Source organism: Pteropus medius, unplaced genomic scaffold (assembly GCF_902729225.1).
Source record: "Pteropus medius unplaced genomic scaffold, Ma_sr-lr_union100, whole genome shotgun sequence".
NCBI lineage: Eukaryota > Metazoa > Chordata > Mammalia > Chiroptera > Pteropodidae > Pteropus > Pteropus medius.
Genome location: NW_024352787.1, coordinates 8,902,161 through 8,917,252, shown reverse-complemented (window position 1 = coordinate 8,917,252; position 15,092 = coordinate 8,902,161). Strand labels below are relative to the sequence as shown.

General features: G+C 32.5%; 1 protein-coding gene across 2 annotated transcripts in view; it reads right to left on the bottom strand.

Moving 5' to 3' along the window:
* The window catches only part of MAGI2 (membrane associated guanylate kinase, WW and PDZ domain containing 2), a 1,217,785-nt gene that overhangs the window by 384,901 nt on the left and 817,792 nt on the right, over window positions 1-15,092 (bottom strand). For both annotated transcript variants that reach the window (XM_039849352.1, XM_039849353.1), the window contains exon 6: window positions 12,521-12,600. In XM_039849352.1, the coding sequence (XP_039705286.1) occupies window positions 12,521-12,600 (80 nt within the window). The remainder of the gene's footprint in view (window positions 1-12,520; window positions 12,601-15,092) is intronic.

Sequence of the window (15,092 nt, the reverse complement as noted above, 5' to 3'; positions counted from 1 at the left end):
CTTGAAAGAAAATATAACAAATATAGACCAGGTTGAAGTAGAAGTGGAAGAGGGAGCTATCTAAAATCACCTAAGCAATAAAAATGTAATAGAAACAAAACCTAATGGAGTAATCAGAAATGGATATAGCACTTGTGCATATTAACAATAGCAGACAGAATTAATCAGAATTGAAAGGAACAATTGAGAATCATCAACATATAGACAATAGGTCAAGCCATGGGAATGAAAGCAACAGCCAGGGAGAGAAGTAGAGGGAAAAGAGAGAAGGTTGCCAAGTGAAGCAGTTTAGCAGAAGCTGAACATTAAAAATGACTAAATCCAATCATTTTTAAAATCTTGCTCAAATTCCATGTCTTTCATCTAGCCTTCCCTAAATACTCCCGTTCACAATCAGTTGTCTTTTATTTTCCTCCTGAGTGATGTTCCTCACACCATTATTAAATTTTCCTCATTATTTTAGAGAGCTTAGTACATTATTTTCTCAATGATACTGTTCTTTGAATAATGGGTTCAGGTGTTGTATTTGTTTGCACTTTTCAAGGTTCATAGCTTGATTCTACTGGCAGAGTGGCTCTTTAATAAATATTTGTTATATGAATCAGTGGATCAACTTGCTTTGTTTGCAGGTAGATAACTTATTTTAAAAGGTAGATAACCTTATGATATAAAAGAATTGAGTAGCAGAATAAGAGAGGAAAGGCCACTTTTTTTGTGTGACTGGAAGAGTGAGAACAGCCAGCCTTAAAGGATAGATTTGGGTTATGCAAAACAAGTATGAAGGCAAAGAGAAAGGACATAAGCTAAAATAAGTTGAAAAGATAATTTGGAAAAAGAGAAATAAAACTTTTTTTAATGAAATAAATTATTGAGAAACCAATATAAAATGTCAAGATTTAGTTTTGAGTCAAAAACTGAAAATAATATAATATACATAACTTATCATTACCAGTAAGAATTTCAAGAACAAATACAATCAATAAAATTTAACATTGATATTGTATTGCTGACTCGAAGTGGTGTCTTGGAAATAGTGGTTCTAAATCTATTTGGGTTCCTTTCATTGCTTTGGCATCAAAATACAAATTAATGTTTGCCTCTTTTTGTATAAAAGCAACTTTTTAAGCAGAAGGTGTTTCCACAAAAAGCATATAAAATCTTGAGCTCTTGGGAAAATATAATTCCTTGAAGACACAGGTTTTTAACAGTAACATAGGCCCTTCACTATAGCTGTTTGAGTGGCCTCATTGAACATATACCAGATACTTTGAGATGCTTGGTGGTTAGGCCACAATTGTACATTGGACTTTATTATTAAAAGTTTGCTTTTTTCACAGTCATAAGCTTTGGAAAGCACTGTTTTATGATGCATAGTATTTAGGAAACCTTAAAATTATATGGACCAAGAGGGAAATCAGATCATCTCACCTCAGCAATAGAAATTAAGCCTCTCTCTCTCTCTCTTTCAACACAAGCCATAATTAATGTTCGATAATTTGGCTTAAGGTTGATGATCTGGATCTGTTTCTACCACTTCTGAAAGAACTTGTCTGTAATATTCAGATCAGTGCTTCACCTTTCTGCTTTGCATTCTGCATTGGTGAACAGATCTAACCACTGAGGGGTACATAACGCTGAGGCTCACAATATGATTGACAGAGATCCACATTTAGCTCTTAGAGAAATTGTTCCAACATTATGTGAACTGTAGTGAACATTTTAGAAATCATGAAGGCATAAAAAACAACAGAAGCTTGTTTTTTTTAAGTGATGAACATAGAATATAAATCAATACACATTTTAAAATATCTGTCAGAGAACTAAATTCATTCTGTTAATTTAAGAACATAAACCACATGACATTTAAATTCTTTTGATCATAAAATTATACTGCCTGGTCTATCTACAGATATGATGGCCCAGGGAAAATATTAAAATATATGAAAAAGGTCATTTTTATTTATTTTAAATATAGAACTTTAAAGTAAAATATTTTTAAACAGTCGTCTTTTACATATTTTTAAGTCTTAGTATCTCTAGCTAAAGCAACTTGTGGATTTGCACAATGTCATAACATTGAGATCATCTTAAACTCATGTGGCCTGGATTCAAGCCTTATTTTCTATTTATACTTGTCGGACAAGACCCTTAAAAACTGGGACTATAGCATCATTATCTACAAAATGGAAATGAAAAATCTTTACCTACCTCACAGGATGTTGGTAGATTTAACAAAGTATATGGAAAAATACTCTTAAGCTTTCAAGTATTGTTATAATTTGTATTAAAAGTCATATTTAGATATGTGGTCTCTCTCTCTCTAGACTAGATGGTGTAGACTTACTTTTCCCTGTTCCTCCTTTTAAGTACCCTGGAAATAATTCAAAAGATAATCATAAAAAGACTAGAGAATTAGAAAGAAGGAGGTAGATTGGCTAGGGACCTCAAAATTTGAAGAATGACATTACCATGTGTTCCTAGGGTTCCCCCCCCCTTATATATTCTAGATTGAGTGCCAGGGAGGCCTTCAGCCTGGAATACCAACAGGCTTATAAAAACAAAGAAGCAAGCAAACATAAGAGAAAACCTACTCTTTTTGGCTAAAGGACCAGGAAAAGGGAAGCCTAGCAGGGACCTGGGGGCAGCCTTATCCTCTCTACTCATACCCAGCTATAATGGTAGGCCACTTCCACCTACAATGGTGGTATCAGTAGAACCCAGAAAAGTCAACATATCCTCCAGCAGGAGTGGTGGCCTGATATACCGGCAGTGGTAGCATCAGTGGATGCCAAGTGGGTGATCCATCCCCTTTTCTATATCTGCCAATACCAGGTGCGCATAGATCATAGGTAAGGGGAAACTTTTTCTATCTCATAGATCCAGAATCTCACATCTCGACTAGTGATGGGAAACTCAGGAAAGTACCTTTCACACTTTTCAGGTGGCAACAGCAGGGATTGATCAGGAGCTTCCGAGTAAGAAGAACTAAGCTGCCTAAAATAGCACTGTAAGGGCTCTGAAAACTTTAACATATTTGGAAACACACCTACAAAATAGGACAGAATCTACATACCAAACCTAAATAGGGATATATTCTACAAAAATAAAAGACTTTATTTTAAATGTCTGTTTAGAAAAGTCCAAAAAAGGAAAGGGGTAGCTACATTTACATCATACAAAATACACTTTAAGTCAAAAATTTTAACAAGAGACAAATAAGGTCATTATGTAATGATAAAGAAGTAATCAAGAGAATATAACAATTGTGAATACTTTATGCACCCAACAGCAGAAAATGTAAATATATTAAGCAAAATATTTAAAGGTATGAAGGGAGAAACAAACAATAATACGGTATCAGTAGGGGACTTCAATACTCCACATTCGACAATGGATAGATAATCCAGACAGAGTATTAGGGTAACATTGGACTTGAACTTTACTTTATAAGAAACAGACGTAGACACATATGGAACATTCAACCTAATGGCAGCAGAATATACATTCTTCTCAAGTGCACATGGAATATTCTCCTGGATGTCATATGTTAGTTTACAATAATAGTCGTTGATAATGCAAAAATACTGAAATCATACCAATGATTGTTTCTGACCATTATAGTATAAAAATGGAAATTAATAAGAGGAGGAAAACTGGAAAATTCACAAATATATGGAAATTAAACAACACATTCCTGAAAAACCAATGAATCAAAGAAAGAATCAAAAAATAATTTTAAAAAATCTTGAAACATTGAAAATGGAAACACAACATATCAAAACTTATGGGATGCAGCAAAAGAAGTACCAAGAGAACAACTTACATTATAAATGCCTACATTAAGAAAAAATCTCAATAAACAACCTAACTTTACAGCTCAAGGAACTAGAGAAAGAACAATAAACTAAGCTCAGAGTTAGCAGAAGGAAAGAAATAACAAAGATCAGATCAGAAATATATGAAATAGAGACTAGAAAATAATAGAAAAATCAGGAAAACTAGGAGCAGGTTTTATGAAAAGACAGATGAAACTGACAAACCTTTATCTAGATTAAGGAAAAAGGAGAGAAAATATTCAAAATCAGAATTAAAAAAGATATTACAACTGAAACCAGAGAAATACAAAGGCTCATAAGAGACTACTATAAACAATTATATACCAACAAATTGAATAACCTAGAAGAAATGAGACAATTCTTAGAAACACAGAATCTACCAATACCGAATCATACATATAGGAATAGATCTGAAAAAAATAAATAATGAGTAAAGAGATTATATTAGTAATCAAAAACCTCCCAAGAAAGAAAAGCCCAGGATCGGATGCCTTCTGAGTGAATTCCAGCAAACATTTAAAAAAGAATGCCAATCCCCCTCCAACTCTTCTCAGAAATTTAAGGGTAGGGAACGCTCACAAATACATTTTGTGATACCAGCATTACCCTGATACCAAAGTCAGATAAGAAAAGTACAACAAAACATAGATAGAAAAATTTTCAACAAAATACTAGCAAACTGAATTCAACAGCATTATTGAAAGGATTATACACCATGATCAAGTGGGATTTATCACTAAGGTGCAAGGATGTTTTAACATATGTAAATCAATAAACGTGATACATCACACTAATAGAATAAACGGTAAAAATTATATGATCACCTCAATGCACAAAATGCATTCACAAAATTCACATCTTTCATAATAAAAAGCCTCAACAAATTGAATATAGAAGGAATGTAGCTCAACATAATAAAAGTCATCTTTGACAAGCCCACAGCTGACATTATAGTCTATGGAGAAGGTTGAAAGTTTTCCTTCTAAAATCAGAAACAAGACAAGTGTACCCGCTCTCACCATTTAATTTAACATAGTACCAGAAGTCCTAGCTAGAGCAATTAGGCAAGAAAAAGAAATAAAAGGCATCCAAATTAGAAAGAAAGAAGTAAAATTGTCTCCATTTGCAGATGATATAATTTTATACATAGAAAATCATGGACACAATCACAACTGTTAAAATTAACAAATTCAATAAAGTGGCAGGATAGAAAACAATTAAAAATCAGTTGCATTTCTATACACCAACAATAAATTATCGGAAAAAGAAAAACAAAAAGAAAAAGAAAACGTTCCTATTTACAATGACATCAAAAACAATAAAATACTAAGGAATAATTTAATTAAGGAGGTGAAAGATCTGTATACTGAAAACTATAAGCTATCAAAAAATATTGAATACAACATTTATAAATGGAAAGACATCCCATGTTTATGGATTGAATGAATTAATATCGTTAAAATGTCCATGCTGCTTAAAGCCATCTACAGATTCAATGCAATCTCTATCAAAATTCCAATGGAAATTTTCATAGAACAGAAAGAAAAAGCCTAAAATTCATATGGAACCACAAAAGATCCCAAATAGCAAAGCAAACCAGAGGAAAAAAAACAACAAAGCTGGAGGCATAACACTTTCTGATTTCAAACTATATCATAAAACTAAAGTAATCAAAACTTTATGATTTATACCAGTATAAATCTTACTGTATATAAAAATTAATTCAAAATAGATCACAAACTTAAATGTAAAATGTAAAACTATACAATTTAGGAAAAAAACAAATCAGAAAATCTTTGGCATCTAGAGTTAGGTGAAGAGTTTTTAGACCTGATATTAAAAGGGTGATTTATAAAAGGAAAAATTCATAAATTGAACTTCATCAAAATTAAAACCATTTTTCTGCAAAAGACTTTGTTAAGACAATGAAAAGATTAATTACAGGCTGGGAGATAAAGTTTGTAAACAACAAATCAGATAAAGGAACTTAGATCTAGAATATGCAAAAAACTCTCAAAACCGAGTTAAAAACAATCTAATTAAAAATTGGGAAAAAAAGCATGATCAGACATGTTACTAAGCAGGATATACAAATGGCAATAATCACATGAAAAGATGTTCAATATCATCAGCTATAAGGGAAATAGAAATTAAAACCACAATATCATTCATTATAATGTATCAGAATGGCAAAATTAAAAATAATAATAATCATAATACTAGATGCTAGCAAGAATGCAGGGAAACTGGATCACTTGTTCATTGCTGATGGAAATGTAAAAAGGTACAGCCAATCTGGAAAATAGTTTGGCAGTTTTTTCTAAAACTCAAATGTTAGTTTCTATCTAACCTAGCAATTTTACTCTTGAGCACTTATCATTAAAAAATAAAACTATGTTCATGCAAAAACCTGTAAGAATCTACACATATCTGTAGCAGTTTTATCTGTATTAGCTAAGAATGGAAAAAACCCCAGATGTCTTTCAATGAGTAAATGCTTAAATAAACAATGGTACATAAAAAGTAGCAAACCATTGATATACACATATGAATAGATTTCGATGTAATTAGAGTGGAAAAAACAATCTAAAAAAGTTTAGACACTGTATAATTCCACTTATATAACATGTTTGAAATAATAAAGTAACTGAAGTGGAGAACACATTCGTGCTTGTTTAGAGGGAGGAGTTGGTTATGGCTATAAAGTGTAAGCATGAGAAGCCTTGTGGTGTTGTAATAGTTCTGAGTTTTGATGATGGACAGGTATGCAGAACTACATATGTGATATAATTTCATGGAAACACACACACACACACACACACACACACACAAATAAATAAGTGCTTGTAAAACTGATTGAATCTGAATGAGGTCTTTGGATGACACCAGTGTCAGTTCCCTGATTTTGATGTCGTATTATATTTATGTAAGATGTCACCATTGGGGGAGGCGTCATGAGGGGCGTTTGGGACCTCCCTGTACATTCCTTTATTTCTGGTGAATTTATAATTCTTTCAAAATTAAAAAAAAAAATTTAAAAGTCAAATTTGAAAAAATTTGAAATCATTTTGCTACTGTGCAGAACCCAACAGACTTGATGGTGCCAGCATTATTTTTAAACTTGTATGCATTAAGAAGTAAGGACAACACATAACTCACTTCTAAACATAAAGGTACCATGAGCAATTAAGAAGTAAAGAAGGACAGAACTTTATAATCCTTACATAGGTACTACTTTGTAGCGACAGTAAATATTAACAGGTAGAAGGGGAATTACATAAATAATTAGTGCAGGAATTATATTCAAAATACTTAGCAACTTTTATGGCTTGGGCACCAACCAATCAGAACAGAATGAGACCAATTAGAACAAATGCCAGCCATAAACTGTGCAATAGTAGAGTATCCATCCTACATGATATATTTCGGATTAATTTTATTATTTTCTCCACAAAAGATTTATATTCCTAAAATGTTGGTATTTCTTAGTACTTTTGAGCCAAAAATACTGGCAAGGTGCTATATTATTGGATAAAGCGTACCTCAAAGTAATGCTATAGAAAATTACGACTAATAATTGCCAGTTAGTGAAAAATCTAACTGCTTTTATTAAGATATTTAAAATTTCCTAATTTTTTTTACAAATATACCCAAAATATCAGTATAGAAACAAAATAACAATCAAATTTGTTTGTTCATAATTTTTAAACATAGGAGATCAAAATTAGCACATAATTGAATCTTCAATTTTCAAGTTTTAGTACCTGAATAGTTAATATTACTAGAGTGTTTTATGAATTCTTTCTCACAGAAAAAAACTTAAGGTACTTCACAAACATAACCTTAGTAAGTTTATTAGATTAGAAAAGTGAATATTCAAAGGTGAAATTAATTTTGGTCATATTTAATCTTAATAAAATAAATAATTAATACAATTATCAATACAAACTTAATGAGAAAACAGGCCAAAATCTATATATAAGGAGAAACAAACTATGCCGTCCACAAAGAGAATCTGAATTTCAGAAATAAAAGTATGCATTTCCTTTACAAATCTGTCAGTTCTATAAAACTCACTTAAGAAATGACCTAAAACTAATTACTGTTTTCTATTATTTTGGAAAGGCAACCTCTTTCTCTTGAAAAAATATTTTATTTAATAAATATGACAAAAAATAGCTATGCTGTCTGTGTTCATGTTCATTTTGGACTGTTTTTTTTAAAAGGATAGATTAATAGCTCAAAGCTTCAATTAAGGTCAGCTGAAATGCAGTAAGTAAATGTAGATAAATGGGTTAAGATTATGTGATTGTTTTTCTGTAGTAATGTGAAAAAATTCATAATTCATAGATACAGAATACAGAAAAGAAGCCATCTAGTTTATACAGAGGTAATTATAACTTTGTGAAAATTTAGAGCCTTTTTAGCAGAATGAAGGGGAGAAATCTCCAATCTATTCATATTAGGCTAGAATAGCTGGCTGGATAATTTTAGCCCACATGGGCTTATTCTTTCTCATCTCTTCAGGACACCCTACAGTAATTTAAGGCTCTTAGGGTAGGCCAATCATTCTGAATTTCTTCCTCCTTGTCTTCTGTGAGGTTAATTTGTTGGCTTAGAGCATACCGGAAGGAAAGGAAAAGAACAGTTATTTAAAGCCTATGGTGCAACAACAAGCTCTGTCTTTCTTGTAAGTGCAACTAAATCCTCATGAAATAGATATTATTCACACTTTATAAGTAAGGAAACCTAGGCTCCCAGAGATTAAGTACACTTCCCAAGAGCCCGTATTTGGGTTTGAAATGGAGTTTTCCCTGATTACGAATCCTATAATTTCCTCTTCTGAATACAATACTGTGGTCCTACTGAATTTAACTGCATTTCAACGTTAAGAATAGTAATATCAGGCTTGAATTGATTTTGATAATAACCCTAACTCAGTGACTTTTGTAGGATGTGTCACCACTAGGATGCTTGTGATTGAAAATGTCTCAAACAAACCCCGTGGTACTGATTCTGAGTTCTGAGGACAAATATGATGGTGCTTTATACATAGTTCAACCAAACTTGCATCCAAATTATTTAATAGTTAATTGTTATCCCTGTGGCATTTTGTAAAAGACTAAATTGGTTCACTAAACAGCACTCTCCCAAATACTAATATTAGAATCTAGTAGTAGGTGGAGAGGTTTTTCTGCCACATAGCCTGGTGCTAAAATTCTAAAAATGCACAGAGCTATGACAAATACATAGAACATAATGACTTCAGCACTTTCAACCATATTGTAAGAGAAGGATGTATGTTTTTACATTGAGTAGCAGTATTATCCTTCAAATCAAAAAGCAAAATAATTGCTTAGTGTGCATAGAATAAGTGGTTGTTTAATAGCTATTTGTATTGAGTCATCCATGTTCCCTTTTCCTCCTTGATACCAAAAAGAAAACATCTGCTAGTTTTATTTTCCTTGCCCAAGAATAATTCAAATCAGTTGATACCTCCTTCCATCTGTCTTTCACTTATCTTCTTATTATAGTTGATCAAGGAATTAATTTATGTACCCATGTAAAAAGATTTGAAGAAGCATACATTTACAGATCCTTATCTACATATGCACACATGCATATGTACATTTATAATAATAGGCATACATACATACATATATATATATATATATATATACATAATATCATGGAATTCAATCTTCAGGGGTTAAATAGAAATTATAATACTAATAAAAATTTATGGTATGTAACCCAGTAAGGTCTAAAATGTGCAATTTAAAAATTACTGCACTAAAACTTCTGCTTCCAGGTAAGTTGGAGTGAGCAGGTTATAACCTATGAGGACACATAGAAAATCTAGATAAAATGTAAAATGTAAGCAGTATAAATCAGAGAGCTGCTGAAAACAACACATATGAGACCATCAGGATTCTGAAGAGGAAAGAACTCTAGCGAGGTGAAGAAAGAATTTGCAGTTAATTTTGTTGATTTCAGACTCTGGAAAGAATCCAGACTTGGCCTGGAAGGAAGGCCACTGTTGTTGGGGGTTAGAGGAACCAGCACTGAAGAGAGGGGTCTTGAGGGACTGAAGTGACAAAATACAAACTTGAGAAATCTCAAACATATGGTCAATTAGCCTACGATGACATTTGTTAAATTCTGAAGCTACAAGGTCTAGAGGAAAAAAACTAAGCTAAAACTAAAAACATCACAGTTTTGTTTGAGGTTTTACACTACTGAGAAAAAAACACTTTAAAAATATTGGTGTACAAGACCTGCCACAGAGCAGCCTCTGCATGAACACACTAGGCCAAGGGTTGGTTCTGTGGACCAAATCCAGCTGCTGCTCTTTTTCATATGGTCCACAAGCTAATAACAGTTTATATGCATTTAAATGGTTGAGAAAAAAAGAGAATATTTTGCTATGTGAAAGTATATGAAACTCAAATTCTGGTGTCCTTAAACAAAGTTTTATCTGACTATATCATGCCCTTGATTAATATATTGACTTTAGCTGCTATCTCACAATAAGTAGTTGCAAAGAGACTGGGTGACCTGAAAAGGCTAAAATATTTACTACCTGACTCTTTAAAAAAAATGTTTGCTGACCTGCAAAGCCTAAAATATTTACTACCTGACTCTTTAAAGAAAATGTTTGCTGACCTGCAATAGGCTATTTATGAAAACCTGGGTGGGCAAACACCCTAAAAATAGGAGCACACCAGAAAGACTGGGTCTTACCAAAACTCAACCCAACCTCATGTTGGCTCAGCTCCAAATTAGAATGAGGTAATTAGCCTCCACTCCATCTCTCTGGCAAGAGAAAGAATACATCTTTGCTGGAGAAAGATATTATCATCTTGAGCCTCTAAAATTTTTAATACATTTTACACACATTTAATACATTTTACACACATTCCATCCTTCAGAAAATGACTTCACTAAGTTTCTTTGATCTAAACTGAATTGTGATACATATAAAAAAGCCTGACTTGACTAGCAGGCTTGACAGCAACCAACGAACATCTAAAATTTCAAATAAGAAAATTTAATCTATGTTATTTAAAGAAAAGAAAAATAAAACACAAGTAACAGTATTACCTAAAAGCACTTCTCTTGGCAAGAAAAAGTATATCTTCGGAATAACAGCATTCTAATTAGATGTTAGTTTCTATTGTAAAATATTCTGTAATATATGGAATAAAATCTATGAATTATTTATTTTGTAGAAAATAAAAACAAGTAGTAATTGACCAATTAGAAATCATTCTGAGCTATAAGACTATTCTGAGACTTCTTTCTCAATGACATGTTCTTCAGACACTGGTATCAAAATTTAGGCATCTACCATTCTGAGGAGACAGAAAATGTAGATATGGAAAAAGCTGATAACACTTAAATATTATAATTATGCAATATGTTATGCCTATAGCTCTCCCAGCATTTTAGATTTTTACTTCAATAGGCTTTTATAATGAAAAGAACAACTCAAAGGAATATGACAGCTGAGAAGTTCAATATGTCATAGAACTGCAAAATCGTTAAATTCATTTTAATTAGTATATACTAAGGTGTTACATTTGTGGCATAAGTAAATTGTAACTCTCAGATATAAGAGATCAGGCCATTTTAATTTATAACCTATCACAATTGGCAACACATGTCTTAATACTCTCATATTTTATTTAACTTAATAGTATAACTTGTGAATAGTTCCCTTAAATCATAGAAATAATAACATATTCTGGATACTATCTGAGAAAGTCAGAATTACTGTTAAAAGAAAAACTTTTGGAATTACAGACTTTTTAAAGACTCTAAAAAGTTTAAATAGTCCTCATCACTTTTAAGAGTTCTTCAATGATTGATGGCTCTGAACAAGGCTCTAATAATTTGATCAAATAAAGGTTGTGAATATGGCCAAATAATAAGTCATCAGGAGAGTATGCTATTTATCATTTTAGATTAATTATAAATACTCTTTTAACATTAAAATCTGTATTTTAAAAAATTATAAGTATCTTTAGTAACAGACTTCATCTATATAATTTCCTAATTTCGAGTAAGGCTTACTTTCATGTAATCCTCAAAATTATTTAAAAAAATTCTTCACATACATGAAAGTCAGTTTTTAAGGAAGTTAATGTCATTACATTGGGAACTGGAAAATACCAAGGATAACCCAGCATATTCATGCAATTATGTTTTTAAATGTTTGATTAAAGGAAAGTAGTCAAATGTATATATCTTTATCTCACTAATTCCTTAATAACTAGCAGAATACTATGCCTTAAAACACAAAAATCAAATCTTATTTATAGTTCCACAATAATGTTTCCTTACATATCATATTTAATTCCAGTGGATCATAGTCTTCAGAGAGACATATTGCAAACAGAAATTTCTTAGTAGGTGGTGGAAAGTCAGGCCAGGAGTCAAACAGAACCAACAGAGATGACAGAGATGTGAGATCCAACACAGTCTCCTCAGAGAGCAAAAAAGAAATCCACATGGCACTGCTGAACTGCCGAGTTAATTCTCTCTCCTATCTGAGCATTAAACATTACATCTTTAAAATTGTTTCAACTAGATTATTGCTTCTTTAGGTGAGACCTGCTGCTAAGAAACACAAACATTCTTGAAGTACAATGTTGAAACACCATAAAAACTTAATAACCTACCATTTTCTTTGCACTCTTCTGGAGGTTTAGCCTTTTTCGCAAGTCGTGGATCCAGCCATGATGTTGTCTTTGTGTTATGGCTGAAAAGAAAAGAGATCACTCTGAACAGGCACATACTGAAAAGAATCAAGTTTATTCCCTAGAAAAAAAGGGGAGGTTAGTCCAACAAAATTGCAATCGATACACTTAATTTGCTTACTGGTTCTAAGTAGCCCTGAAGGAGGTGTAAGAGTAGTTGTGCAAGGCAGCTGTAAATTTGGCAACCTCAGCTCCCTGTCCTCAAAGCAGCTATTTTTATTAAAATCAACTAGAATGTTGCCAAGTTAACCTCATTGAAAATGCAGAACTCATCTAGAGCAAAAGGAATTTATTACAAATACAGGATTCTCCAGTTGGAAGAGCACAGTTCGCAGGCTCTGATACTGTTTCCTGAGTTTTGCAAAAGAATTATATTCATCTTAAACCTGCCCTTTTCATAAATAGTTGTTTTGTTACTCTTTAACTACAGAGCTGGCAGAGGCAGTACAAAAGTGATGCAAATTATAGCATGTTCTTGGGATTCCGACATTTTCTCAAAAAGCGATTAATAGCAATTTCATTAACCCACAGTTAGCTATATTTTCCTTCTTAATCCTTTCAAAAAATCCATCTAGGGAGGTAAGGAGTAAAAATGTCTGTAATCTAATGTTTATGGAATGGAATTTCTAAGAATTAATGATAGCTTTAATGACATTTTTATTTTGAAAAAAATTTTTCTAGAATGTCTTTCGCCAAAAATTTAAAGAGCAAAGGGGGTCTTCTTAGAGTAGTTTTTCTCAAAGAGGTCCTGGATTCACCTGTATTAGAATCACCTAGTGGAGTTATTAACATTGCATATTCTAGGTTGTTATAGAACTATCAAATCATAATCTTTGGGGATGGGTTCACAAAATCTCCATCACTGGTAAGCACTCCAGGTTATTCGTATGCACATTATAATTCTAGAACCACTCAGTGGCTCACAACTGTTCACTAGAGCTAAAATCTTTACTGTATATAGCTGTCTCAAGTCATCTCATCTACCAATGAACAGATTATCAAAGATGTGACATTTGTCAGGGCTTCAGAAAGAGAATGAGTGAAGTCACAAGTGTGGAAAAGTGTCAGGTTTATACAAGGCAGAGCCAGAAGGCCAATGAATAAAACATGAAAAGGAAGAGTGGAAAATAGTTTTGAAATATAAATTAAAGTCAGATAATAGGGATACTTGAACATAATTTTAAGAAAGTGAAAATTATAATGATAATATCAATTTCTCATATATATATTTTTTCTTCAATAAAATTTAACTATGTTTTATCATATCAGAGCGACAAATGTTAGGTAGGTAATCTGATGAACCAGTTTGCACTTAAAGCAAAGGTCAGAAAATTCTCCCACGCAGCATATTTAACAGTAAATTTCTGGAGACTAAATGTCTACCTAATGAAGGGAATTTCAAGACAGGAAGGAGGAAAGATGGAGACAAGACGGGCAGTGGGGAAGCAATTCCAAGATGTTAAAATATGCTTTATATAACATTTTCTGGATGATCATCTTGTCTGCCTAAGTGTAGAACCATCTCTGATTGAGAACTGAGATATTCAATCCTTGGGTCACAGAGTCTCTGCTCCTTGAAGAAGATTCCCTTTTATTTCTGACTTTCACGTGGGGTAAAGAGAAAACATCCTCCATCACTTTCTTCACGTTTAAGAACTCCTCAATGATTAATGCTTCTGAGCAGGGCTCAAATAATTTGATCAGCTACTGATTGTGAATTTGGTCAAATTATAAATTATCAAGAGAGTATGCTAGCTTTTAATTCTCCCAATTTGATCTTTGTAAAGTCTGATGGTGCTTCATTATCAAGTTTCAGAAGGGCATAAAGTATTTCAGACACTTTCATCTCATTCTGGTTCTCATCGCATTCTGGTAGTCATGTCAATATCATTTAGTCTTTTCCTCTGAACTAAAGACTTCACATCCATGGATGGAGGTGGGATGGAGGTGATGACTACTTCAAATATGAGAATAATAGTACTGGGTTTAGTGTTTGATGCTCCTATTTTGAAAAAAAAGTTACTTTTCAAATGTTCATTATAGACATGCCTCAGTTCAAAGTGTGTGTGTGTGTGTCTGTGTGTGTCTGTGGGTGTGTTGATGTCTATGTTTTTATGTGCTAGGGAGAAATGTTAGGAAACAGGCAAGGAAAATAAATTTTCCTTCTTTTTATTCTCACTTTCTTCCAAATCCTTCCTCCAATTTGGAGAAAAGTCATTTCTATGTCTTTAAGACATGTTCATATCTATGCAAACATATTTATGGATAATTATTAAGGGACCATTACTAAGCCACTGCAGGGAGTCAAATGACCATTTCCCCATCAAACCGCCATTGGTCTCAAATACTGGCTAATACAGAAGAGAACTCTGAATTTCCTAGCATTCTTGAGTTTATATAAAACATTTCATTACAGGATGATTTCTTTAGGTTGAACTAGCATTAATGGTATGTCACTTTAATACATTTTGACAGATTGAGTTTCTTATAGTTA